The 26,899-nt window shown below is 34.8% G+C and overlaps 5 protein-coding genes across 7 annotated transcripts; 2 read left to right on the top strand and 3 right to left on the bottom strand.

Annotated features, from left to right (window-relative positions):
* The first annotated feature begins 5,712 nt into the window (after positions 1–5,712).
* LOC106428084 (transmembrane 9 superfamily member 1-like) lies at positions 5,713–9,956 on the top strand. Its single transcript, XM_013868827.3, has 12 exons — positions 5,713–5,956; positions 6,892–7,084; positions 7,173–7,277; positions 7,568–7,585; positions 7,676–7,773; positions 7,858–8,010; positions 8,135–8,269; positions 8,408–8,574; positions 8,680–8,774; positions 8,878–9,251; positions 9,323–9,596; positions 9,683–9,956. The coding sequence occupies exons 1-12, from the start codon at positions 5,861–5,863 to the stop codon at positions 9,748–9,750; spliced, it is 1,776 nt and encodes a 591-aa protein (XP_013724281.1). The 5' UTR covers positions 5,713–5,860; the 3' UTR covers positions 9,751–9,956.
* Positions 9,957–10,687: 731 nt separating this feature from the next.
* LOC106406012 (ferredoxin, leaf L-A-like) lies at positions 10,688–11,683 on the top strand. The gene has a single exon (XM_013846590.2). It carries the CDS (start codon positions 11,068–11,070, stop codon positions 11,512–11,514), a length of 447 nt encoding a protein of 148 aa, XP_013702044.1. The 5' UTR covers positions 10,688–11,067; the 3' UTR covers positions 11,515–11,683.
* Positions 11,684–11,982: 299 nt separating this feature from the next.
* Positions 11,983–13,990, bottom strand: LOC106406011 (fe(2+) transport protein 3, chloroplastic-like). Its single transcript, XM_013846589.3, has 4 exons — positions 13,738–13,990; positions 13,618–13,652; positions 12,626–13,326; positions 11,983–12,514 (listed from the first exon to the last, which is right to left on the bottom strand). The coding sequence occupies exons 3-4, from the start codon at positions 13,289–13,291 to the stop codon at positions 12,059–12,061; spliced, it is 1,122 nt and encodes a 373-aa protein (XP_013702043.1). The 5' UTR covers positions 13,292–13,326; positions 13,618–13,652; positions 13,738–13,990; the 3' UTR covers positions 11,983–12,058.
* Positions 13,991–15,760: 1,770 nt separating this feature from the next.
* LOC106404714 (coatomer subunit zeta-1-like) lies at positions 15,761–17,698 on the bottom strand. Its single transcript, XM_013845399.3, has 6 exons — positions 17,467–17,698; positions 16,673–16,832; positions 16,454–16,595; positions 16,296–16,373; positions 16,102–16,186; positions 15,761–15,981 (listed from the first exon to the last, which is right to left on the bottom strand). The coding sequence occupies exons 1-6, from the start codon at positions 17,467–17,469 to the stop codon at positions 15,922–15,924; spliced, it is 528 nt and encodes a 175-aa protein (XP_013700853.2). The 5' UTR covers positions 17,470–17,698; the 3' UTR covers positions 15,761–15,921.
* A 5,851-nt stretch (positions 17,699–23,549) lies between these two features.
* Positions 23,550–26,453, bottom strand: LOC106428078 (gibberellin 20 oxidase 4-like). Of its 3 annotated transcripts, XM_013868822.3 has the most exons (4): positions 25,190–26,453; positions 24,752–25,073; positions 24,081–24,238; positions 23,550–23,782 (listed from the first exon to the last, which is right to left on the bottom strand). In XM_013868822.3, the coding sequence occupies exons 1-4, from the start codon at positions 25,894–25,896 to the stop codon at positions 23,683–23,685; spliced, it is 1,287 nt and encodes a 428-aa protein (XP_013724276.2). In that variant the 5' UTR covers positions 25,897–26,453; the 3' UTR covers positions 23,550–23,682. The 3 variants fall into 3 exon arrangements, with proteins under 3 accessions (XP_013724276.2, XP_022570494.1, XP_048626052.1); XM_022714773.2 differs by having other exon boundaries at positions 23,717–24,238; XM_048770095.1 differs by having other exon boundaries at positions 23,717–24,215.
* Positions 26,454–26,899: the final 446 nt, after the last annotated feature.

Here is a 26,899-nt window from a genome sequence, read left to right as displayed (position 1 = left end):
TACTAGTAATTTAATTTATTTATTGGCCGGCCGAGCCGCCTTATATTCTGTTTATTATTTATTGGTCGGCCGAGCCGCCTTATATCCTGTTTATTATTTATTGGTCGGCCGAGCCGCCTTATATTTTGTTTATTATTAATTGGTCGGCCGAGCCGCCGTATAATTTATTTATTACTCTGCATTGATCGGCTGAGCCGTCGCATGATTTGTTGTCATAACATAAATATTTCAATGTCATAATTTTTTACTTTTATGAAATTTTATAGATTTGATTGACCGTTTAATACGATATTTTCAGACTAATTTTTGGTGCACTCGATTTAACCCCAACGGTCACAAAGAAAATTTTTCAAAAATTTTTCCTTTCTCCAACGGTCATGAACAGTGATTTTTATCTATAAATACAACTCATTTTCACTCCATTTCATCATCCAAAACATTTCATCTTCTCTCAAAAATTTCAAATCGCTCTCCTCCGATTTTTCATTTCAAGAAAGATGATTCGCGCACTTTTGTTTTTATGTGCCATTTTTATTTGTGTTTCTATTTATGGTTTATTCGTTGGAGAATTTACTCCGAGTGAATTTAAGATGAATATCAGTTTAATTTTCTTTACATCGCTTCTCCTTGTAATTGCTTGCATGATTAATGTAAACGGTTCCTTTTAATATGAATAATATTCTAATAATTTTTATTTATGTGCTTTAGAAATACAAATGGCAAACATCGAGAAACTCCAGTTCCCGGCTCTGAAAGTAACCAGCGAAAACTATGTCAGATGGGTCACAAATGTGAAACCTTATCTTGTAATAAAAAAGATAACTGAAGCGATAAAAGTCGGTAACAAATCGCCACCCGAGCATATAGCCGAAGCGATAATCTTCCTGAAGAAGCACTTAAATGAGAATCTAACTCACGACTATGGAAACGTTGAGGACCCAGCCGTACTATGGCAAGCCTTGAAAGACAGATTCGATAATCAAAAGGAAATCAATCTCCCTCACGCTCTTGAAGAGTGGAAAACCCTGAGGTTTCAGGATTTCCAAAGGGTTAGAGATTACAATTCCACTATCTTGAGGATAGTTGCACAATTAAAATATTGTGGTAACCCTGTCACCGAAGCAGAAATGCTTGACAAGACATACAATACTTTCCACAAAGAACACAACGTCTTATCCCGAATTTACAGAAAATGTGGGTACACCAAATTTTCTGAATTGATGGTAACACTCATGTTGGCTGAAAAGAACGATGAGTTACTAATCAAAAACCATAATTCCCGACCTACGGGAGCCAAGGCATTTCCGAAGTGAATGCTACGACGGTAGAATATTCGGGAAGGAGAAACTAGACCAACCGAGGTCGTGGTCGGCGTTTCAACAACAAACGTGAAAAGCCTTACTATCCTAAAAGTATTAGATCTAACAAATGGGTTAGATCTGAACAACCTCCTAAAGGCAAAGAAAAGTGAGACTGTATGTTACAGATGTGGATGTAAAGGACATTGGTCCCGTACCTGTCGTACTCCCCTACATTTGTGCAAGTTATATCAAGAATCCATAAAAGGAAAGGCTAAAGAGGTGAATCTCACGGAAAACGTTGAAGGGACCTCATACCTTGAATCCTCTGATTTCGCAAATGAGCTGGACTAGAATACTCTTGAAGAGTACGAAAATGTTTCTAATAAGACTACTGAATAGTCCTCATTTGTAATGTATAATAATTATGTTTTTCAAAGAATAATGTTGTTTTAACAACAATATATGTATAATTATTGTGTGTTTTCTTTATATAATCAATGAATAAATTTCACGTTTCACTGTTGTTTAATGTTTATGATAATTTCAGAAATGGATCAAAACGCAAATGGAACAAAATCTAAGAAAGAGATTCAAGAGATATGTATACTAGATAGTGGAACAACGCACACTATCTTGAGAAAAAAATATATTTCTCAGATATAAAACCAAAAAGAATTATTGTCAATACAATATCAGGTCCTGCAGACGTGATTGAAGGAAATGGTAAAACAAACTTTACATTGCCAAATGGAACAAAAATTTCCATAAATAATGCACTATATGCTCCAAATTCCAGAAGAAATTTGTTGAGTTTTAAAGACATATATCGTCAAGGATATGATACTCAGTCTGTAACTGAAAATGGAAAGAAGTGTATATATATAACTTCTGATAAATTTGGCAAAAGACACATATTGGAAAAGTTTCCAGAACTTCCTTCGGGATTACACCATACTTATATCAATGCAATCGAATCAAATTTTATGGTAAAACAAAATCCAGAAGATTTTAATTTATGGCATGATCGCCTCGGTCACCCGGGCACCACAATGATGCGTAGAATCATAGAGAGCTCACATGGTCATTCACTGAAAATCCAGGAGATTTCTCAAGGGAATAAAATGACATGTGTTGCATGTTCTCTAGGAAAATTGATCGTAAGGCCATCGCCAACCAAAATCGATAAAGAATCACCAAAGTTCCTTGAAAGAATTCAAGGTGATATATGTGGACCGATACATCCACCATGTGGACCATTCCACTATTTTATGGTATTAATTGACGCATCCAGTAGATGGTCACACGTTTGTCTATTATCATCTCGAAACATGGCATTTGCGAGATTTCTAAATCAGATAATCAAACTGCGGACACAGTTCCCTGATTATAATATTAAAAAAGTTAGATTAGACAACGCTGGTGAATTCACATCCCAAGCATTCAATGATTATTGTATGGTAATGGGAATTGAAGTTGAACATTCGGTGGCTCATGTTCATATGCAAAATTGTTTGGCTGAATCTTTAATTAAGCGTCTGCAACTGATTGCAAGACCATTGATTATGAGATCAAAACTTCCAACCTCTGTATGGGGACATGCTATTTTGCACGCAGAAACACTCATTCGAATCAGACCGAGTGCATACCACAAGTATTCCCCACTACAATTAGCGTTTGGTCGAGAACCAAATATTTCCCATTTAAGAATCTTTGGTTGTGCAGTATATGTGCCTGTAGCACCACCACAACGAACAAAGATGGGACCACAAAGAAGGTTGGGAATATATGTTGGTTGTGACTCTCCATCAATTATAAGATACCTAGAACCACAGACTGGTGACGTCTTTACAACATGTTTTGCTGATTGTCATTTTGACGAAAATGTATTCCCAGTTCTAGGGGGAGAAAACAAAAATGTTGGAAGTGATATAAAATGGAGTGTACCATCATTGTTATATCTTGATCCTCCTACTAAAGAGTCAGAACTAGAAGTTCGACGAATTATGCATTTACAGAGTATAGCTAACCAGCTACCTGATGCATTTGCAGATACCAAGACGGTAACTAAATCTCATATACCAGCTGCAAATGCTCCTGCTCGTATCAAAATGCCAAATGAACAAGAAAAGGAGGATGACACATGAGAGCCAAAAACACGCCTGAAGCGTGGTAGACCTGTTGGTTCTAAGGATAAGAATCCTAGGAAACAGAAGAAAGCTGAAATATATGATGCACCCAAAATAGCAGAAAATATTTTGGAAGAAATAAATGATAAGGACTCTGATGAATCAGAGCATCATGAATCGAAAGATAATCATGAGATTTCTATTAATTACATCCATAATAAAAAGATATGGAAAATGAATGAAAATGATGACATTGGTGATGTTTTCTCATATCATATGTCAAATGAGGTAAATGAAGATACCGATGATCCAGAACTGAAATCCATATATGAATGTCAAAAGAGACATGATTGGAATAAATGGAAAGAAGCAATACAAATCGAACTTGATTCACTTAACAAACGAAAAGTGTTTGGATCTATTGTACTCACACCTGAAGATGTGAGACCAGTTGGGTACAGATGGATTTTCGTTCGAAAACGAAATGAGAAAAATGAGATTACAAGGTATAAAGCTCGCCTTGTAGCCCAAAGATTTTCTCAAAGACCTGGTATTGATTATGAGGAAACATATTCTCCTGTAATGGATGCGATCACATTTAGATTCCTGATGAGTCTAGCCGCTGATAAAAATCTTGAGATGCGTCTCATGGATGTTGTTACACCTTATCTATATGGATCATTAGATACTGATATCTACATGAAAGTTCCTGATGGATTTAAAATGCCAGAAGCATTAAGTTCCAAACCTAAAGAGTTATGTGCAATAAAATTGCAAAGATCATTATATGGGTTAAAGCAATCTGGACGTATGTGGTATAATCGTCTCAGTGATCATTTAATAGAAGAAGGATATGTGAATGACCCTATATGCCCATGTGTTTTCATTAAGAAAACAATATCCGGATTTGTAATAATCGCGGTATATGTTGATGATCTTAACATCATCGGAACTCAAAAGAAAATACAAAAGGCATCAGACTATCTCAAAGGAGAATTTGAGATGAAAGACCTAGGACCGACACATTATTGTCTTGGCGTACAAATAGAACATTCACAAAATGGTATATTTGTGCATCAATCCACATACACTAAAAGAGTGTTGAAACGATTTAACATGGATAAATCAACTCCTCTTAGCACTCCGATGGTCGTTAGGTCATTTAATATTGAAAGTGATCCATTTCGACCACCTGAGGAGAAAGAAGAGATACTTGGTCCGGAAGTACCATATCTAAGTGCAATTGGAGTGCTGATGTACCTTGCAAATTGTACACGGCCTGATATATCATTTGCTGTGAATCTTTTGGCAAGATTCAGCTCATCTCCAACTCGAAGACATTGGAATGGGATTAAACATGTTTTTCGTTACCTCCAAGGGACCATTGATTTAGGCTTGTTTTATCCTAAAAGTTCAAAAGGTCAGATGGTTGGTTTTGCAGATGCAGGATATCTTTCAGATCCACACAAAGCCCGATCGCAAACAGGATACATTTTTACGATCGGAGGCACTGCTATATCTTGGCGTTCCCAGAAACAAACGCTCGTGGCTACTTCTTCAAATCATGTTGAGATCATTGCATTCCATGAAGCAATTAGAGAATGTGTATGGCTGAGATCAATGAGCCGACACATCTGTTCAAGCAGCGGGATTGACAAAAATACAGAGCCAACTATTATATATGAAGATAACGCGGCATGTGTTGCTCAAACGAAGGAAGGATATATCAAAAGCGATAGAACCAAACATATACCTCCGAAGTTCTTCTCATACACTCAAGAGCTCGAGAAGAATAAAGAGATCGAAGTAAAATATGTTCGATCATGCGACAATGCAGCCGACCTTTTCATAAAATCACTACCTACCTCGGTATTCACAAAACACATCCATAACATTGGAATGCGTCATCAGAAGGATCTATGACTGCTTATTCGAGGGGGAGCTTATGTGGTTGTACTCTTTTTACCTTACTATAGTTTTTTCCATTGGGTTTTACGAGAAAAGTTTTTAACGAGGCAACAAAGACGTTGAGCGAGAGCGGATAGTGACACCGGTCCACAAGGGGGAGTGTTACGAAAGTCAAAAAAAGGAGGAGCCGTAATGTTTGAAAATATAAAAAAATGTGGGGCCTATTGTATTATTTGCACAGTAAATTTCTTTCTATATATACGAACGTTTTTCGTTCATTGTAATGCATCCATCAACCTTCTCTTCTTTCTATAATAAACTCTTTCTATCAGTGTTAAAAATGCTACGGATATAAATTTTGCTATTCAAATTTCCGCTATACATATTCCAGTTCTTTTTATAACATATCCCAATTTTTCGAATCGAAGAATAAATTTTACGAAAACGAAAATAAAACTGGTAACACATCTCTCTCTCTCTCTCCATCACCGCGCCCTCAGATCTGAGCCTCTGCCGGGTTCCGATATGGCGTCCTCCTCCGCCGTCCCTTCCCTCTTATCCATCGTCGCATGCGTCTTACTTCTTCTCTCTCCAGCTTCGGCCTCCGAGTCAGATCACAAGGTTAGATTTGAATCTCTGCCGTCTTTCTTTCTTAGCTTGTAGCTCGATTCGAGCTCGATCTCGCTGCTGCATGTTTGTTTTTTGGCTTGGATCTGTTGTGGAGGCAGGAGCCAGCTGGTTCTACACTGTGTTGTTTTAGCAGTAGCATTATGGATTAGGTTGATATGAAATGGTTTTGTTTTGGTGATGATCATTGTTCTCTGGTGTGATTGTTTGTTCAATTCGACAAGTGAGACCAGAGAGTGGAGTGTGCTCCTTCAGTTCCTTGTTAGGTTTAGCTTTTTTTTATGTTAATTAGATCTAATAGAGAGAGAACTAAGCGTCAAATGTTCCTATATTAATCTATGCTGTGATTTCCTGATCACATATCTAAGTTTTGGATTTAAAAAGAGAATGCTATGGTTTCTTGTTATAGTTTTAAATTTAGAGATCTGGATATGCAAAGGTGGTTGGTTGCATTGCGTCTTTCCCTTTGAGATTTTTTTTACTCTTAGCATAAATATTTAGTTCAACTCTTAACTGCAGTTTCCATATTTTTTCTGATTGATGTGACTTTTTGATTAAGCAGGTCAAGCAGTTAACATTGGGAATCTTGTTGTCTATTGTCTAATAACAAGGCAATATAGTCTTGTTAAATAACAACAGTCTTATATATTCTGAGGAAATGATTGTGTTGCAGTGACAAGTTTTGCAATGGTTTCCCTTTTAGTTTTTTCTTGGTGTCTTCGCTCTTTTGTATCCGCATTTTATGCCGATTTACCCACTATTTTTTCCCAACTTATAAGATGTTGCACTACAAGATCTCCAATATATGTTTACGCTTGATATTTGACTCTTTATTCTTTCTGGGTTTTGATTTACTCCTCTTCTTTGATCCGTTATGTTTTTTCCATGTGCAAGTGATGAAATTTGGTCTTCTGCTTTCTTTTTTCCAGTATCAAGCTAATGAGCAGGTTACTCTGTGGGTGAACAAAGTTGGCCCATATAATAATCCTCAAGAAACGTACAACTACTATAGCCTCCCGTTTTGCCGCAAAAATGAAAACAGCATTCACAAATGGGGTGGTCTTGGTGAGGTTCTTGGTGGAAATGAGCTCATCGACAGCCAGATAGACATAAAGTTCTTGAGTACGTTAGTCTTTATGCTAGTTTCTTATTTAAAAAATTTCGCTTTGTTGGGCAACAGTTATATTGACTTCGTCTGTTTTACTCCCAGAAAATGTTGACAGAAGCGTGATCTGTCATTTGGAACTTGATGAAGCTAAGGTCAAGCATTTCAAAGATGCCATCGAAAATAGCTACTGGTTTGAATTATTTATGGGTATGTATCACATTTACTTGTACATTCTACTGATTAATAAATGTCATAGGAAAAAATTGATTCGCTCATTGTAGAAGATTTTCTGTTTGTTATATTTGAAATTGAAAGTCTTCTTAACTTATCAAAGGAACTTAACTTGGTGTGCAATGAGCTAATGCTACAATATCACCACATATCCATTATTCTTACCTCAGTGTAAGTCAAACTTTTAGCGTCCTTAGTTTGCTAATATTTTGTCTTGTTTTTTTTGTAACAAATGATGTTTATGGCGTACGTGGATGCAAGTTCAGATGATCTGCCTCTGTGGGGTATGATATTTTCTTATATTCACTTTGAACAATCAAAATTTCAATTTTAGTTCTTGACATAAACTTTTAACTGTCTCATTCTTGTTATAGGCTTTGTGGGCGAGTTGGCACCTGGAAAAAATGGTGAAAACGGCAAGCATGTTCTTTATACTCATAAGAGTATTAATGTCAAATACAACAAAGACCAGGTGGGTTGTTTCTTTGCCACTAAGCAGTATTAATGATCTCATATGAATTTTTCTGTGATCTGATTTTTTTTGTTATTTGCATAGATTATTCATGTGAATCTCACACAAGACAACCCAATGCCGTTAGAAGCAGGGAGGACGGTTGATTTGACATATTCTGTGAATTGGATCCCAACCGACATCACATTTGCTCGTCGTTTTGATGTTTATCTAGACTATCCTTTCTTCGAACACCAGGTAAATCATAGCATGTTATGTCTTACTGTTTTCATCCTTCTGCTATCAGACATTATTTCATTCGCTTCATAATTAGATACCTATTACACTTAATGCTCCGTTAATGGATTCATTAATGATGCAGATCCATTGGTTCTCCATCTTTAACTCGTTCATGATGGTTATCTTCCTCACTGGTTTGGTCTCAATGATATTAATGAGGACTCTCAGAAATGATTATGCTAAATATGCTCGAGAAGACGACGACCTTGAGAGCCTGGTGATTTTCCTCAATCTATTATCTAGAATAATATCTGCAGAAGTTCTCTTAGTGTTACGACGATGTTGTCAATTTTGTCTTCATCGTTAGCGCAAGAGTGTGGAGCAACTTCTGACAGTTGGTATGCATTGATAACAGGAACGGGATGTAAATGAGGAATCTGGATGGAAACTCGTGCACGGAGATGTGTTCCGACCACCACGTGGTCTGGTTCTTCTCTCAGCTGTTGTTGGTACGGGTGCACAGTTGGCTTTGCTTGTTCTTCTTGTCATACTAATGGCAATCATTGGGACACTTTATGTTGGGTATGTATTACACTCCTACTTTCAATCAACTTCTCATGTTGTTATTTCTCACGGAGTAAGTGATTAGCTTTTGTCTGAAAATCATTCTGGTTTAACCTTGTTCAGGAGAGGAGCGATCGTCACAACTTTCATAGTTTGCTACGCTCTGACGTCATTTATCTCTGGTTATGTGAGCGGTGGAATGTATTCAAGAAGTGGGGGTATGTTGTTTCCATCTTTGTTGAAAACAGCAAGCAAACTCTCCAATAACACACCTTCCTTCGACTCATTCTCAAATTTCTCTTCGTACTTCTTTTTGTTCAGGTAAACATTGGATCAAGTGCATGATCCTCACGGCTTCTCTCTTCCCATTCTTGTGCTTTGGGATTGGATTCATCCTAAACACAATCGCTATATTCTACGGTTCTCTTGCCGCTATTCCCTTTGGAACGATGGTGGTTGTGTTCGTTATTTGGGGCTTCATCTCATTCCCTCTCGCCCTCCTTGGGACAGTCGTTGGTAGAAACTGGAGCGGTGCTCCTAACAATCCATGCCGTGTGAAGACAATCCCACGTCCAATCCCTGAGAAAAAGTGGTACTTGACTCCATCAGTAGTCTCTCTTATGGGAGGTCTCTTACCCTTTGGCAGCATCTTCATCGAAATGTACTTTGTCTTCACATCCTTCTGGAACTACAAGGTAAAAAGATCTCTTACACAGCTTACAACTTCAGTTAGAAAGAGCAAAACTCACCGTACATTTCTTGGCAGGTATACTACGTGTACGGATTCATGCTGCTTGTCTTTTTGATTCTTGTTGTGGTGACGGTCTGTGTGACGATCGTGGGAACATACTTTTTACTGAATGCGGAAAACTATCACTGGCAATGGACGTCGTTCTTCTCAGCTGCTTCGACTGCGGTTTATGTCTACTTATACTCGATCTATTACTACTACGTAAAGACAAAGATGTTTGGGTTTTTCCAGACCAGTTTCTACTTCGGATACACCTTGATGTTCTGTCTTGGCCTCGGAATCCTTTGCGGTTAGTTATCTTTTCACTCTCTCGTTCTCACTTTCAAAACTGGCATTTGGTTTGGTCTGAAGATTGGTTGGTAATTGAATGTGCAGGAGCTGTTGGGTTCTTAGGATCGAATCTGTTTGTTAGGAGGATCTACAGAAACATCAAGTGCGATTAGAGAGAGAGAGAGAGAGTTAGTGAAGCAAAAGCGTAAAGCAAACGCGGGAGAGAAGAATGTTGGTTGGTGGTGGCAGTTAAGTCTGTTAGAAAGAAGCTTCTTACGGGTTTAGATTATTACAAAACAAGGGAAAATGTGGAATGAGTGGAGGGAGGAAGACAAATTGTGTATGATTTGAGAATCCAATTTATATTCTTATTGAAATCCTCTCTTTTTTTTTGCTAGGGAGAGCTTTTTCTCCCCTTTTTGGTAAAGCAAAGCAGGATCTGCTCTCATTTAGTCTGAGATACACTTGTTGCCTGTTGGTTCGTTCATCTCTGTAGAGAGGTAGGCGGAAAATCCCGTTTCTAAATTGATTAAAAAAATTAAGGGCAAATCTCCAAAATAGCACGTTTCTAAGTTTATGTCATAAAAATGACCAAAATAATATTTTATCTTTTGAAAAATTTAATTTTTTTTTATTTTTCAAAATTTGAAATCTTATCCCTAAACTCCACTCCCCAACTCTAAACCCTAAAACCTAAACTCTAAATCCTAAACCCTAAATCGTAAATCCTAAACCCTAAATCTTAAATCCTAAACCTCACCTCTTAACTCTAAACCCTAAACTCTAAACGTTAGACCCTAAACTCTAAACCCTAAACCCTAAACCCTAAATCCTAAATCCCACCCGTTAACTCTAAACTCACTTGTCTAAATTAATTTACCATTGGGGTATTAGTATATATTTATCTCTTTTGGTAAAACATTAAGTGCTATTTTGGTCATTTTTATTTTTAAAGACTATATTTGTGATAAAAACTTTTTTAGTGCTATTCTATTCATTTTCTCATCAATTAAACCCATCCGCTCCAAAATATTTTGCCGATGCCGACTGAACCGAATACATTTTTGGTTTGGTACAGTTAAAAAAGCAACAAACTGGTGTATTAAAATGAAATTTTTTATTTTTGGTTTAAACTTTTGGATAAATGAATATCTTAAAATCTGCTGTTCGCTTCAGAATTTATAACCGGACCTGTACCAAGAATTTCAGTTTGGTCCGTCTAATCTACTGTGAGTTGTCCCAAGTAACACCACGTACAGCTCACATCAACAAGATAGTGTCAAGTGTGTCAAACACAATCACACACAAAAAGGAAACAAATCACAATTCACCAAAACATGAAGATGATAAGCCACCAACCCACAAGATAAACGCCACGTGGAAGATAGGATTCCACAACAGTCTCACCTTTTAATCTCTTCATGCCATTTCCACAAGCCATAACCCACAGAGAAACCAAGAAACCTTCTCAAATCCTCTAAAGAAAAGAAATGGCCTCCACAGCTCTCTCAAGCGCCATCGTCGGAACATCCTTCCTCCGCCGTCAAACATCTCCCATCAGTCTCCGTTCCCTCCCCTTAGCCAACACTCAGACCCTCTTCGGTCTCAAGTCAGGAACCGCACGTGGTGGACGCGTCACAGCCATGGCTACATACAAGGTCAAGTTCATCACACCAGAGGGAGAGCAAGAGGTTGAGTGCGACGACGACGTTTACGTCCTCGACGCTGCGGAGGAAGCAGGGATCGACTTGCCTTACTCTTGCCGTGCCGGTTCTTGCTCGAGCTGTGCAGGTAAAGTTGTGTCTGGTTCTGTTGACCAGTCTGACCAGAGTTTCCTCGATGATGACCAGATTGCTGAAGGGTTTGTTCTCACTTGTGCGGCTTATCCAACTTCTGATGTTACCATTGAGACCCACAGAGAAGATGACATTGTTTAAGACAGAAAGCTCCATAACATGCTGCTTTTGATGGTTTCACAATCATTCTTGTCTTTACATTTTGGGTTGAGTTTGTTGTTACTTTAGTATAATCTATATTGTTGTCTGTTGTAATTGTTCTTGGTTTGGACCATCTTTTGGTTAGATCAATGGATAACTGTTTAAAACTTATGGTAATGCAATTTCTGAAGAACTTTTGATGAGAATCTAAACCTTATCTTTGAACACTGGAAGTGCAGTTTCTTTGAAGACTATGATTGGTGCACCTTTGATGAAAATCTAACCTTATCTCCCTTTTATTTTTTTTTTTTTTTTATTTTTATAAACTCAAAACATTGTCTTTGAACATTGGAGATACTTTTTAATATATTTTTTCGCATACTTAATTTCAATTCCTCTATTTTGTAAGGAAATTGTAGAACCAAAACATTCAGGCAACATCAGAATAAGAGGAAAGAATCAACAGAAGAAAGAATAACTCATCCGAGATTTGATTATTCTAGAACTATACACATTGTTTGTAGCAGCTAAAGAATCTCACAATCTAAGCCCAAATAGCAAGAGAAGACATGAGTCCAGCTCCAAGGAACAACATCAAATAAGAAACAATCTGAAGCCTAAAGTTACAACTCATCCTCTTACTCAAGAAATCAGCAGCTATAAGATCCACCAAAGCCATGTACACAAGTATCCCTGCCGACAGCGAATCCAAGATACCTTCCGTGACCAACGCTCCAACGCTGTGAGAGTTGAAAGACGACGCCACAGCAGTCCCAATCCCGATCCCTATGGGCGTCGTGAGGGCGAAAAAACATGCCATTATGGTCGCTGACTTGTTCCTGAACTGCGCTTGGGAGATGCATCCACCTAGCGCAAACCCTTCAAAGAACTGGTGGAATGATAGTGCTGCGATTAGAGGACGGATTGTGCATGGAGATTGAGATACTCCAAGTGATATGCCGATGATAATGGAGTGTGACACGATCCCAAGCTCCAAAACCTAACCAATAACAATAAGATGTGATTCATTTATGGACTTTTGAAGCTGTATAAGAATCAAGAATCAAGATTCAAGAATCAAGAATCAAGAATCAAGAGAGAGAGTTTGTACCTGAGAAACAACAACATGCCTTGCACTACTTCCAAGCTCCAAGCCACCGTGCACGTGTCCGTGTCCATGACCAATGTCGATTTTACTATGACCATCACAAGAACCATGACCATGAGGGTGACTGTGTCTATGGTGAGCAGCATGAGCATGAATGCCAACAATGTGAATCCCACCACTATCTTCTTCTCCAAACACTTTCTCATCGTTACATCCTCCTTCACCAAGCAAGGGAACAACAATACCCTGCAACTGATCATCATCAGCTTCCCTCTCTTGCTTCCTCTCATAGTACTGAGTCCCCATGAAATCCACAAGCAGAGTGATCAAAGCAGCAACCATAGCAAAGAACCCCGGGAAAGGAAACTTAGACCAAGGGAACTCCGGTAAGCACGGGTTCTTCAAAGCCTCCGCGCCACCGGCTAACATGTGAACAAACCCAGTGGCGAGGATCACACCTGCTGCAAAGGCTTTAGCGGTTACAAAGAGGCTGCCGTCGGTTTGAAGGAACCGGCGGTTTCTGCCTATGAGTGGTACAGATACACCTGCAGCGCCAGATAAGAGAATCGAAGCAATGGCTACTAGTTTCAGTAGAAACGCTGCGGAGTCGTCACGACAAGGGTCTGACTCGGAGGCATTGCAGAGGATGGTTGATGATGAAGCAGCCATTGTGTCGGGAACTATCTGCAAAATGGACTCTGTTGCTGTTTTTTTTTAGCACAGAAGAGAACAAAAGTAAGAATCTTTAAACAGAATAGAACCAAACATAACAGAAGAAAAGTATGAATCTTTTAAGCAGATAAAACAGAACAGAACAAAAGTATGAATCTTTAAACAGGTAAGTTCGTGTAAAATTCTTATATTCAATGTGAGATTGCGAAGACCTTCACAAATCAAACTTCAAATTAGATGCAAAGACTTTAAATTAAGATGGAAAAAAAAAGTATGAATCATTCTTTCAATGGAGATTGTTGACAAGGTGTTCGATGAAATACCTGAGAGTGAGGCTCAGGAACGAGTTCCAAAGAACCTAAACAATAAAACCCAGAATCAGCTATTTTTCAATTCAATATCACAAATTGCAAAGGATGGGATCAAATCAGAGATTGACGAACATTGGGTGACTAAGAAGAAGATCTCGTTGGGATCATGAAAAAAAGTGGAGAGATTTGCGTAAGAGGATATCCCGGAAACATCCAACAACATGAATGAGTGGGAGGTAAGTACGAGAATCTCGATAGGTTGGTTACAGAAATAAAATATAAGTTGGAGAAAGGAACAAGTAATGTGTCGACATCCTGATGCAGTTTGGGCAACGGGTTTAGAGTCGACTTTTAAGAGAAGGGAGACATTTGGTAATAAATTCTCTAGAATGTTGTGGGCACACGCCAAGTATGTCGACATTTTTCCCTAACCTTCTCTTTTTTTTTTTTTTTATAAATAATATAATATAAACGATTAGTGGATTGTAAAAATATTGCAAATTGTCACCATCTAAAGATTCTCAGCTCATTAGCGTAGATCATCTTCAGCGTTGTATGTAACTGGTTTCTTTACTAAAGAAAAAAATTGGGTAAATATTCAGTTGCAACATGTTTTTTTTTACAACTTTACACCAAAAAATGTTTTTTATAACTACTCTTTCTGTTTCCAAAAAAATATTTATAAAATATTCACGCATATTAAGAAAGTAATAAATGTTTACAGTTGAATTTATTGTTTATTTTACTATACATTTTTCGATAACTATCAACCAATAATATTTAATCAATTTAAATATTTTCAATTTAAATATTTTTTTTAAATATACAATTTATCAACATTAACTACTAAAAGTATTTTAAAATTCTAGAAAATCTATTATTTTGGATCAAAAAATAACTATAGAAAATCCTACTTTAGAAAACAGATGGAATAGTTTTTAATAAAAAAAATTAAGTACACAATTAAAAATAATAAAATGTCATTAATAACTAATTGGTGAATGTTCAAAAGCACTCCATTAAAAGTTTTTTCCTTTGGAAGATACAATGCCTACCAAAGATCAAGCATTTTATGGCAATTAGTATTAGGATGTCTTTCGGTAAAAAAAAAATATATGTATAAGGCGACACTCGGTGTACATGCAATGGAGCAGAAGAGGAATCAATAAATCATGTTTTCTTTTAATGTCCATCGGTAGTCCAAACATGAGCTATCTCAAGGATCCAATCGAATCCAGACATCTTTTTACAAACGGTTTATGCAAATATGATTTACTTGTATTGGAGGATTCCACCTTCATGGGATAATCATTAGTTTCTATTCCTTTTATGGTACATTTGGAAATGCCTAAACAATAAGGTCTTCATTAACTTCGACATCGATCCAAGAAATACTCTTCAATTGGTAGAGGCAAAATCAATACTTTACAAAACAATAACACAACGTGTCACTCAAGGTAGAGAGGTGCAGTTGGCAACTTTACCCCAGATACCTGGTGCTTCACAAATGGATCATTGAAAGAAAATGATTATTACTCGGGACAAGGTGGTATAGCACTTTAGAAAGTTTTGATGAATTAATGGGGCAAGGAACACGAGAGCCATCTTTTCACTCATTCATTTGGAATTAGAAGCTCCTATTTGAGCAATGTAATGCATGAAGAACCTTCATAAATTCCATGTAACTTCTACAACTGATTGTTCTCAAATAGTAAAAATGATTTTAGAACCAAAAGAATGACATGTTTTTACAACATACTTGGAAAATTTTCAGAGACTAAAAGAAGAATTTTAATCACTCAGAATTGATACATGTATCAATAACGGAAAATACAAGGAGGACTCGAACGCAGAATACAAAGACGAATAGCCTGATACGCAATGTTCAGATTCAACCGTCGTCCATAATATAGAGTACACAGACGGATAGTCTGATACGCAATGTTCAGATTTAACCGTCGTCTATAATATAGAGTTACCAGTTTGTTTCGCAAAATAAGATTGACTTGATGACAAACAAAAAAAATTGGTGACAGTATCTCAGCGTTGATGATCATTTTAAGTAAATGCTTAAAATTAATGATGTGCGTGAGTTATTTTTTACCTGATCTATGTTTTGTAATTTACTTTTGTATAAAACAGAAAAAGAAACAAATATAAACTTTGATTTTTGTTATCTAACTCGTAATTGTGACTAAGAGTCAACCAACAGAGACAAACAAACTGACACACAGTTATAGTCTTCATTCAGTTCATACTTAGATAACAACCAACCAACCAACATTAGCTAGAAAGCAAATAAGCAATACACGCACATCATTTCATAAGTGACCTTGTCAAATGCTCTCTTGCCGTTGCCAGTGCCTGACTTATCGTCTGAAGCCAAACCAAAACAACACACACACGCAGATATGTAACAAGTTCATTAGTTATTTGTTACTTGAGATAGTTACATTTCTAACAAGAAAAAATATCACATTTAGAACAAGAAAATACCTGCTCGGATAGAGGAGCGTTAGGGTCAATGCTATTGATTCCTGCCTTTTCTGCTATCACATTTGCATCCGTCTCCAGGACAATACTGAACAGATATAATAAGAGTAGTAGTACTTGAGAGTATACAAGTAAGTAGCCTATGAAACGATTTATTTATCTAACGAAATGTTGAAAGGAGGAGAACATCTACATACCCGCCATCGATGATTTCGTCAAAGCATAGAAAGATGAGATCAAGATTGTCCAATGCCTCTCTCTTATCAGCATTGCCTCTGTAATTTAATGTTTAGAAAGAAAAGAAAGTCTAAAAACTTGAGGTAATATGGGAACTGAAGCTATGATAAGGCAAGACCTGAGGAGGAGATTCACTGCATCGAAGAGAAGCAAACTGGCTAAGACAAGCTCGTTTTCTTCTTCACCTCCCGTAACAAAGAAATGAAGATCTTGCACAAATTTGTACACAATGATGTTGTTCTCCAGTGCCGTCACTTCAACTGCGTATCAAGAACTAGCAATCAAGACAAACGAGTATATTACAAAACATAATTCACTAGGAAAAAAAAATACTTACCTTCGGTGCGAGCGTTTGTTTTCTGAGTCTTTGAGAAGACAGCTTTTTCGAATGCTTCTTTAGCCGTATTTGTTGGCCAGTCGCCAGAGTAGTACTTAGCGGCTATGCGCTTTCCTTCAGAATCAAGAAGCAGAATGTTCTTCACTTTTGGGGGTAACTCCTATGTGAACAAATAAAACACAAGAAAGCTTAAAGATTGTGAGATATTGCAAATCATAAAAGGATATGATCTAATGATAGAACAACGTTTGAGAATAACTTCAAATTCTCAGTTTTTACATTAAGAGAAGGCCTAATTATCCTTTTTCCTATGGATCCAGGGAAGTCAAACCGCTAAACATCTTCACCATATGCTATTCCAACCTTGCTACAAATACAAACTAACTTAAAAAATAAAATCAATGAAAACAAAAAATTCTAAAATTCTTTGTGATCAGTTTAACAACATTCAACCAACTCACACTAGCACCTCCTCCAATGACTTTTAAAGCTAAAATTCCTGATTTTCCACGCTATCAAGATAATGAACAAACTTTGAAGTTGGAATTTCACATGCAAGTTTTACATAAATCTATTTGGTTTTAACCACTTACTTGAAACTACTGCTAATTTTTTTTTAATTATAAACAATTACAAAATCTAACATATCGCATGCATTTCAGTTTTCTTTTGTTTCCATCGATTTTCCTAGACAACGTAAAAGCCATACCACAATCCAAAATTAGCAGAGAATCCAGAGAAACGTGAAATATGAAGGCAAGAAAGACTGAAAACAGATTTTTTTTTTTAATTACCATGGCTAAAGGAGATGAAATCGGCGGAGAAAGCTCTAGAACTTGAAAGAGAAGATCTCTCTCTCTCTAAGTAAAAATATCGAAGAGGAAATTCTTTGATACGTTACAAAATATTGTTTTTTGTCCACTTTGAGCTATGATGACTCAAAGAATCCAGAGTGCTACTTCCACACGTCACACTCTCCCGGTTTTCTCTAAACCGGATCCTGAACCAGTTATTAGACTGATACTTGGGCCTTCTCTAGAGCGTTATATATATCCGACTCCAATTTGTTGTGATAACACCAAATCTTGTTAGTTGTCAGCAAAGCAAATATTCTTCCACCAACGGATAGACGCCACATCACAATCTCATAACGGACTCTAACTAGGGATGTTAACGTAGGGTATAATAACCCACCCAAATCCAACCAACAGACAACCTAACCCAGTTTATACCCGACCTGCAAAAACCCAGAAACATCAAGGTTGAAATCCAAACCCAAATACGGTATATGTTTACCCATAGATACCAAAAATATTATCTTATTTATTCTAAAAAGATCATGTAAAATATTAATATCATTAATGTGAGCTTTAATATATAAACAAGATTTCGCAATTTTATAGAAAAACATGTTTTAGCGCAAAAACTCGTTTACGATTTTGGCGGGAAATTCTGTTTTCGATTTTGGCGGAAAAACTCGGTTTTGCGGTTTCGGCAGGAAAACTCGATTTTACGGTTTTGGCGGGAAAACTCATTTTTCTGATTTTGACGGAAAAACTCGGTTTTGCGATTTTGGCGGAAAAACTCGGTTTTCTGGTTTCGGCGAAGAAACTCTTTGTGGTTTTGGCGGGAAAATTCGGTTTTGCGGTTTTGGCGAACAAAATTTGCTTTGCGGTTTTGGCGAGAAAACTCGGTTTTGCGGTTTTGGCGGGAAAACTTGGTTTTTCAGTTTTGGCGGGAAACTCGGTTTTTTGGTTTCGGCTGGAAAACTCGTTTTGCGGTTTTGGCGGAAAAATTGGGTTTTGCGGTTTTGGCGGAAAAACTTGTTTTAACGGTTTTGGTGAGAAAACTCGGTTTTGCGGTTTTGGCGGGAAAACTCGATTTTGCGGTTTTCAGTCGGAAAACTCAATTTTAAGGTTTTGTCGGAAAAACTCGGTTTCGCGGTTTTGGGGTTTTGGCAGGAAATTTTGGTTTTGCGGTTTTGGCGAGAACACTCGGTTTTGCGGTTTTGACGGGAAAACTTGGTTTTATTGTTTTGGCGAGAAAACTCGGTTTTTCCGTTTCGGCGGAAAAACGCATATTTTGGTTTCTGTGAGATAATTTTTTTTTTTACGGTTTTAGCGAAAAAAATCATTTTTTTGGTTTTGACAGAAAAAATGTTTTTGCAAATTTTATATAATTTAATAAAAATGGTGAAAATATAATAATATAGCTGAAAACTCGTGGGTACACACTATTACCCTTTTGTATTTATCCAACATAAATATGAGTTTTAAAATTAATACCCATGGCCGACCCAATAAATCTTAAACGGGTAAAAACCCAACCCATTATTAGTGGGTTTGGGTAAACCCATGGAACCCATGGGTAGAAGTTACCCATGTTAACATCCCTAACTCTAACACCTCAATTTTTCTTGTGTAGCACTCTCTGGTTCACAAAATTTCAAAAGTGCATTGAAAAGTACAATCCACTAGAAGATTGGTAAAAATCCTATTTAAAGAAGGTTACAAAGTAAAGAGGTTTTAGTGATATTCATGTGAGTCACATGAGAAGAAGGCAATTAAACTTCAGCACCGACTTAGACTTCGTTTCCCTCGTCCTCAACAAAACCAGAAGAGTATTAATCTGAGAGAGAATCTATTCTGACGTGATGACTTGATACTATTATGTATTTTAGGGTCATGACTTGGTGTTCTCTTCTTCTTCTAAGGATGGTTGGATTGTAACCAACAGTGAATGATCTTCTTGTACAAACTCGTAAGAGGTGTTTTCCGACGTCTTCTATCGAAACTTAGGGACCGACAGGTCCTAACCGATGTACCGATTTTAATACCTGTACCGGACTAAATCGAAGTGTGTTCTATGATTGAGTTTAAAGTCAATCGAAGGCGTCGATTCTCAACATATATATGCATGGATAAATTTAGGGGTGGGCGTACGGGTACCCATTCGGATTCGGTTCAGATATATTCGGGTTTTGGATTTTCGGATTTAAAGATTTCAGCCCCATTCGGGTATTTCTAAATTTCGGTTCGGATTCAGTTCAGATCTTTTCGGATTCGGTTCGGGTTCGGATAACCCATTTAAATTATTTTTAAAATTTAATATTCATTATATGCTTAAAATTTCTAAGAATCTATAAAACAAAATAATACATTACATATAAATTTGTATACTATATGTCAAAATACCTGAAATTAACATATAAATTGGTTTGATTGAATATTTGGATAGAAAATCAATAGATATTTCAAATATTTTGGTGTTTTGAATATATTTTAGCTATTTTATACATTTACTTTTGACTATTTATGTATATTTTCAAGTATTTTAGACAATTTTAAAGTATGTTATATATTTTGAATGTTTTTAATATATATTAAATCTAAAAATAAGTAATATATTTAGGTATATAAATCTATTTCAGTTACATCGGGTACCCGAGATACTTCGGTTCGGATCGGGTTCGGTTTCGGTTTTTTATATACCCAAATTTTGAACCTATTTAGATATTTAATCAATTTCGGTTCGGATTTGGTACTATTTTTTCGGATCGGATTCGGTTTGATGCTTCGGATCCGTTTTTTTTCCCCATCCCTATATAAATTCAGCCTATTGGTCTTCGCTGACCAATCATACTCAAAATTTCATTTTGCTGACAATTTAAACAACTTAAAAAACAATTGTTCTTTAAACCAACAAAAGAACAATATTTGATTTAAGGTCGCGATCGCAGGTTACATGAACATCGAAACGAACATAATCATAATAAGAGAAGTTACTTTTTCAAAATTATTTCATCGTAGCGAAAAGAAACAAAATGGTGTGACTGGTAACCAAATTGGATTTAATATCTTTCATCGTAGCGCAAAGAAACAAAATGGTGTGAATGTAATAATATCTTTTACATTCCAAAAGATATTAAATCCATTTTGTTTACATTCCAAAAGATATTAAATCCATTTTGTTTACATTCCAAAAGATATTATTACATTCCGAAAGATATTAAATTCTTTCCAGAAGATATACGAGCCAAAAAATCTAGTACACCCTAGTCATTCAGAAAATTTATTTTGTTTCTTTTTTATAAAACAGAACATGTCCACATTTAGACCTTGTGGTCTTCCTTCTACCTTCGTGCTTGTTGTTGGCTTAAGTGCTTCGTGTATCTTTATTAAACTTTGTTTCACTGTATATATGATCCATGGATCATAGCTTATAACTGCACTTTTAATTTTAATTTTAATTTTAATTAGAAAGCCTTAAAAAAAAAGAACACGTCCACATTTTTCTTTTAAAAGTGAAATGTATGCAATTAATTAGAAGAGAGGCTATGCATATATGGCTCCTAAGTCCTAATGGACAGGAATCTCTTATATATTAATCGAAGATCTTTTAAAAGGTTATAACCTAAATTTTGTAAAAATGAAAAAAACCCCCATCCTATATGGCACTTGTGTATGCTTTCTAAATCTTATTTCAAGAAATTCTAGAGCACCTTATATAAACTATAGTCTAAAAATTATACTCTATAGCAAAATAATATTTCGCATGCTATAGTTGGTCGCATATATCAAATCTTTATTGTTTCGCAGGCTTTCCTTAAATAAAACATACGGAATTACCTAATGTGATAAAATATATATATATATATATATATATAGCAATTAATGATTTTGAACAATAAAGATTTGATAACAATATATATACTTTTTTATCATTTTTGTTTATTTTTTATTATTAAAATAAATTACATAATTACATTAATCATATAACAAAAATCTAGATTTTTTTTTGTATATGTTGTATTTTGAATTTTTCAAAACGAGTATAAATTAATAAAATTGTTAAAAGTCTCATCACATAAACTCTTATGATAAAGGTTTAAATTTTTTCTATATTAAGATACAATGATTATAAGACCATATGAAGAAATAATTTTATTTAGTAGGGGTTATTGGTTGCTGTATTTTAATGGATTTGAAAATCCAAACTAAATCTAGTGTTATTGGTTCTATGATTTTCAAACATGTATTAAAATCTGGTGTTATTGGTTTAATAATTCATAAATTCTATATTAAATCAAGTGTTATTCAATCCTACGGATTTACTAATAAATTTGATTTATAATGGATTTGAATGGATTTTTTTTGAATTTTTTTGTTAAAAATACAAAGACTCAGATCCGAGGGAAAACTTCCGGATTTGTAAATACTAATCCGAAAATTTTTAAAAATCTTTATATTTTACTTGGATTTATAAATACTACATGGATTTATAAATCAATCAAAATGTATAAACCAATGACACCTATAGGTTTTTATGTTAATATATATATTTCATATCGTTTAAATTAATCTATACATCGTATGAAAATGTATACTTATATTTTGATATTTGCATTGAACATATATTCAAAATTTAATATTTTAATTTTGAAATATTCATTGTTTTTTAAATGATTATAATTTATTGAAATTATCCCACATTAAAAAAAAAATCGTTGGTGTAGACTTTTGTTACACATATATGCAAATAATCATAAAATCATATGAGTAGAAACTTCATTTAATAAATATTCATATTAAAAGTGTACTATATATATATGTTAATATCATTTAATTTAATTATATATCATATACGATAGATAAGATTGATTTTTTTGATTTATTTACCCTAAAATGATTGCGAATAAACAAGAGTGATAGTTTGATTTATATGCACACGCCAATTTATTACAGAATAGTAACTGATTTCTTAGTTATTTAATATATATACTTATTATTTTATTATTTCATAATATGCAGAAAAACATAAAAAAAAAATATATAAAATATTTATTCTGCAAAAGGTGCAGATCTTAACCTAAGTATGTACCTCTTTAATTATTTTAAATTATAAGCATTTTCTAAATCTCAGGTCAAAACAAACAAACGAAATGAGAATAAACTTCAAAATTAATATTTATATCGAACAATAACCAAAATGAAAACGAGAAAAATATTAAAGATAGATAGGATTGGCACGTGAACGTAAACTTTTCATAACCATAATTAATTTTTAAATTACTAAATCATGATATAAAACCGAGCTGGCATAGTTTCATAAAGTAATCAAATAGACCCGAGATTTTTCGACCTAAACGTTAGGTTATTATGCGGTAAGTGATTTTTTGACCTAAAATTTTATTAAAAATGAGATCAGCTCATTAGTAAACAAGTTATGTAATTAACAAAAAGTCAAAAAATTGTTTAAAGATCAAAATATTAATTCAATCAAAAATATCAATTTATTTTTCCGTATAATATTTTTTAAATAATTTTTATATAAATTTATTTGCGCAGGTCTTATCCTAGTATAACATTATTTGATTAAATCCAATAACATAAAGAAAGATAATGAAAAAGAAAAGCTTCAAAAATAGTATTTAAGAAAACCATCTATGAAACTTAAATACTTCTTATGCGACAGCCAGAGTCGTGGTATAGGCATGGAAAAAAAGGCAACAGCCTTCGGGCCCCTTCTAAAATACTAACTTTTGGGGTTTCATTTCCTTTGTTATTTTGTGTACTTAGTTAAACAAAATGCATTTAACTTCATAATTTTGTTAGATGTACAAAAAGAATTTCTTTAAGATAATTTATTTCATTTTCTATTTGTTTTATTTATTGTAAATGTATCCATTATCCTACTTTATACATTTAACTGTTTTTGTCTTTCTATTGATTTTTTCATATATAAATTATCAAAAGAATTTAACTCATTTTATATATTCATATTTTTCATCTATTATATAAATTTATATACAGTATCATTTATCATATTTTAATTAAATTTAAATATTTTGTTTTACCATTTTATATTTGATATTAATGTATTTTCAATATATAATATAACATATCATTATAACTAAATTATAGTTCTTTAATAAACTAATATTTTGCTCTAAAACCCCTCGGCATTGCACTAGCGACAGCACACTATAATTTTTTTGCTCGGCTATTTTGTCAGAAACTTCTTCTGTTCGTATGCCATTTTGTGAACTCATCAAGCGTGCTCTCATCTGCTCTATAATGTTTCAATACAAACTCATGAAGCATAGACCATAGCCCTGTCCGTTTTAAAGACGCCGGGACCAGCGGCTGCGGCCAATAATTACACTGTAACGGAAGTAAATTCATTGATGCTGAAACTAAAACAGACGCAAACTGATAATAAAGGGAAGGAAATTGGAGTTGCCGCAGTCGCTGATATTTTTAGCGTCGTGTTTACTGGTTTTTATTTGCCGCGGCCACTTAATAATCAGATCCGTTTTATCTTGACGGTGCTGTGTTTTCCGTAACCATAGAGAGAATTTTGAGTCGCTGCGGCGTTTGGCAGCGTTGATAAAACGAACAGGACTCATGTAAAATCTGGATATGCTCTTTCACCTCCTAATTCCGCTGGTGGCCTCACCACTTTGTCCATTTTTGGAGAAAGGAAGAATGCAAGTGTCTTTCTTTCGGTTTTGCTATTCACTAAGGCTCGATGCAAGCAACTCCTGTATATTCCGTTGGTTAGAGCCTATAATTAAGAAAATCCCGAAAAACAGGAAAGTGCAAAATTGTTAAATTCTTGTATTATTCAGTAGTCTCAGTTCTCAAACTATTTATAGCTTCTCTGAGAGTTTTATTGGAAATCATATACTAAATAAAATTTAGAGAAATTAAAGTCTCCAATTTATATATATACATGTTAAAAACACTTCTCCTTCATGCATTGATCAAAGCTCCCATACAAAACTTGTTTCAGTTTCTTGTATTATTATTAGTCACCATTTCGCAAACTATTCGAGAAGTTCCAGATATGATATATATAGATATCTAAATACACAGAAAAACAAGATTAAAAGATAAAAACATCGAGAAGTTCCAGATATGATATATATAGATATCCGAAAACCTATCGCTTTAATTTTATGCATTGATTAAACCTCCTAAAATATTTTTAGAAAACAAGTGTTTAAATTTGCGGATTTTATTTCAAAAGTATATTTGCTCTTTCATTCATTGATATTAGAAGAAAAGGAAACGTTACCATGAAAGTGTCGCCAATGTTTACCACCAGTGCTTGAGGGTTAGGAAGTATTGCTTGCCATTGGTTGTCCACGAAAGCTTGAAGACCGTTGATTTGGTCTTGTTGAAGTATGGTTAGAGATGTTGGATCGCAGTGCGGTCCTGACCCTAGTACAACATTAGGTTGCTTGCACTGTGGATAGTAATTCAATCTAAATATCGACTCATTGTCTTCGAAAAACTCTTTGAAATGGCTCCTATTGATGCCAAGACTCATTCCAAGAAACTCCATGATCTTCAGTGAAAGATCGCTCATGGCCTCCGCGTATTCTTGATAAACAATCCTGCATATATGCATGGAACAAGATTTACGTACGATATTTACTACATAACATATAAACGAAAATGAAAAAAGTAAAGCAAATAATCAATCGGGACCGAAAAAGAGTCTCTCATATACCCAAAATCTTTGTATTCGTCACCCATCTTCTTAACGATGAACTCTTTAACATCTTGGGAGTGGTTCTCACTCTTCTCCCCTGGGGAGAATGCAAACGACAGCGTTTCCTTCCATGGGAGATTTTTTCTGAATCTTCCAACAAAGCTACTAGCATAACCCGAGCTTTCGCCCCACTTTCTCTGAGCCTTCTGTTTCTCACAACTCGGTGACTTGAAGAATTTGTCCATTAGTGTACATGCACCAGACAAGAGCTTCTCATCGATTCCATGGTTGATGACTAGGAAGAAACCATGTTGCTTTGCCGCTTCCGCCACTAGTCTTGTAGCCTCCGAGACCAAAAAAGGGTTGCCAGAGAGAAAACAAGCGAGGTCGATGAGAGGAACTTGGAGGATCGGGACGTTTTTAGAGGGTTTATCATGGTCGGGCCATACAAACTCTTGAGGTATCTTGTCTGATTTATTATTTAAGTCAGCTGAATCAAAGATCATCAATGGGTTGTTTTTGTTTGCATCTTCATCGAATGTTTGAGGGAGCGTTTTGATGGATTCCATTTCATGTGTGAAAATGAAATGATAAGAAAAGATGTTTGATATCAGAAAGAAACAAGAACTTAAAAGGCTTTTTAAAAGAGAAAATAACGTTTTCAAAGGGTTGTTTTTGGTTGCATTTTCATTGAATGTTTCAGGGATCATTGTGATGGATTCCATTTCAATTGTGAAAATGAAATGATAAGAAAAGATGTTTATTATTTGAAAGAAACAAGAACTTAGAAGGCTTTTAAAGGAGAAAATGACGTTTGATTTAAGCTTTTCTCAGTGTTGTCTGGTGTAAATGGGGAGGAGAAGAGCGACATCCTTTATATATTATTTAAAAAGCATAACATATATGCTATGGTAATGTGTCAACATTAGAACAATTTTTAGAGTTACTATAGAAATATGTTTTAATTAATAAAATAATTACAATACATCTCATTCGTTATTTGATCTAAAATCTAAACAAAAACTATATTTTTCATTAGATTAACAATAAAATTAATTAGTAATATACCAAAAAAATTCTTCTTTCTTTTTTCAAATAAAAGTTATAGAATTACTTAAGGGCAAATGTCCAAAATAGCACATTTCTAAGTTTATATCACAAAAATAGCATTCAAAAACTAAAATGACCAAAATAGCACTTTTCTAAGTTTATATCTTATCCCCAAAACCTCATTTCTCAATTCTAAACCCTAAACCCTAAACTCTAAACCCTAAACCCTAAACCCTAAACTCTAAACCCTAAACCCTAAACTCTAAACCCTAAACCCTAAACCCTAAACCCTAAACCCTAAACCCTAAACCCTAAACTTTAAACCCTAAACCCTAAACCCTAAATCCTAAACCCCACCCTTTAACTCTAAACCCTAAGTTTGTGACTTTTGATAAAACATTAAGTGCTATTTTTGTGACTTTTGACTTTGAGTGCTAGTTTGAGAACAAAAACTTGATTTAGTGCTATTTTTGTTTTTTTCTCATTACTTAATATGATTTAAAATATATATGACAATTAATTATATTGATTAATAAAGATTTGACAACAATTTATTTATCATTTACCATTTTTTAATTTTATATTATTATACTTTGAATATTTGATAATTATTAAATTATACTAAAATTATTAAAAGTTCCACATTAAAATTTTGTGTTTAATAGTTAATTTTTTATT

The sequence above is a fragment of the Brassica napus genome, chromosome C9 (assembly GCF_020379485.1).
Source record: "Brassica napus cultivar Da-Ae chromosome C9, Da-Ae, whole genome shotgun sequence".
Classification (NCBI taxonomy): Eukaryota; Viridiplantae; Streptophyta; class Magnoliopsida; order Brassicales; family Brassicaceae; genus Brassica; species Brassica napus.
Note: the sequence above shows the minus strand (reverse complement) of the source record. Positions and strands in the feature narration are given on the sequence as shown.

Excerpts from the sequence above, each read along its gene's own strand:
- LOC106428078 (XM_013868822.3), bottom strand. The coding sequence starts at position 25,896 with ATGGAATCCATCACAATGATCCCTGAAACATTCAATGAAAATGCAACC. Across the intron at positions 25,074-25,189 it reads GACGAATACAAAGATTTTGG|GATTGTTTATCAAGAATACG; the intron begins GTATATGAGAGA and ends GCATATATGCAG. Across the intron at positions 24,239-24,751 it reads ACATTGGCGACACTTTCATG|GCTCTAACCAACGGAATATA; the intron begins GTAACGTTTCCT and ends TCTTAATTATAG.
- LOC106406011 (XM_013846589.3), bottom strand. The coding sequence starts at position 13,291 with ATGGCTGCTTCATCATCAACCATCCTCTGCAATGCCTCCGAGTCAGAC. Across the intron at positions 12,515-12,625 it reads GGCATGTTGTTGTTTCTCAG|GTTTTGGAGCTTGGGATCGT; the intron begins GTACAAACTCTC and ends GTTATTGGTTAG.
- LOC106428084 (XM_013868827.3), top strand. The coding sequence starts at position 5,861 with ATGGCGTCCTCCTCCGCCGTCCCTTCCCTCTTATCCATCGTCGCATGC. Across the intron at positions 8,270-8,407 it reads ACGACGACCTTGAGAGCCTG|GAACGGGATGTAAATGAGGA; the intron begins GTGATTTTCCTC and ends CATTGATAACAG. Across the intron at positions 9,597-9,682 it reads TGGCCTCGGAATCCTTTGCG|GAGCTGTTGGGTTCTTAGGA; the intron begins GTTAGTTATCTT and ends TTGAATGTGCAG.
- LOC106406012 (XM_013846590.2), top strand. The coding sequence starts at position 11,068 with ATGGCCTCCACAGCTCTCTCAAGCGCCATCGTCGGAACATCCTTCCTC.
- LOC106404714 (XM_013845399.3), bottom strand. Across the intron at positions 16,374-16,453 it reads GCAGTGAATCTCCTCCTCAG|AGGCAATGCTGATAAGAGAG; the intron begins GTCTTGCCTTAT and ends ATTAAATTACAG. Across the intron at positions 15,982-16,101 it reads ACGCTCCTCTATCCGAGCAG|ACGATAAGTCAGGCACTGGC; the intron begins GTATTTTCTTGT and ends GTTTGGCTTCAG.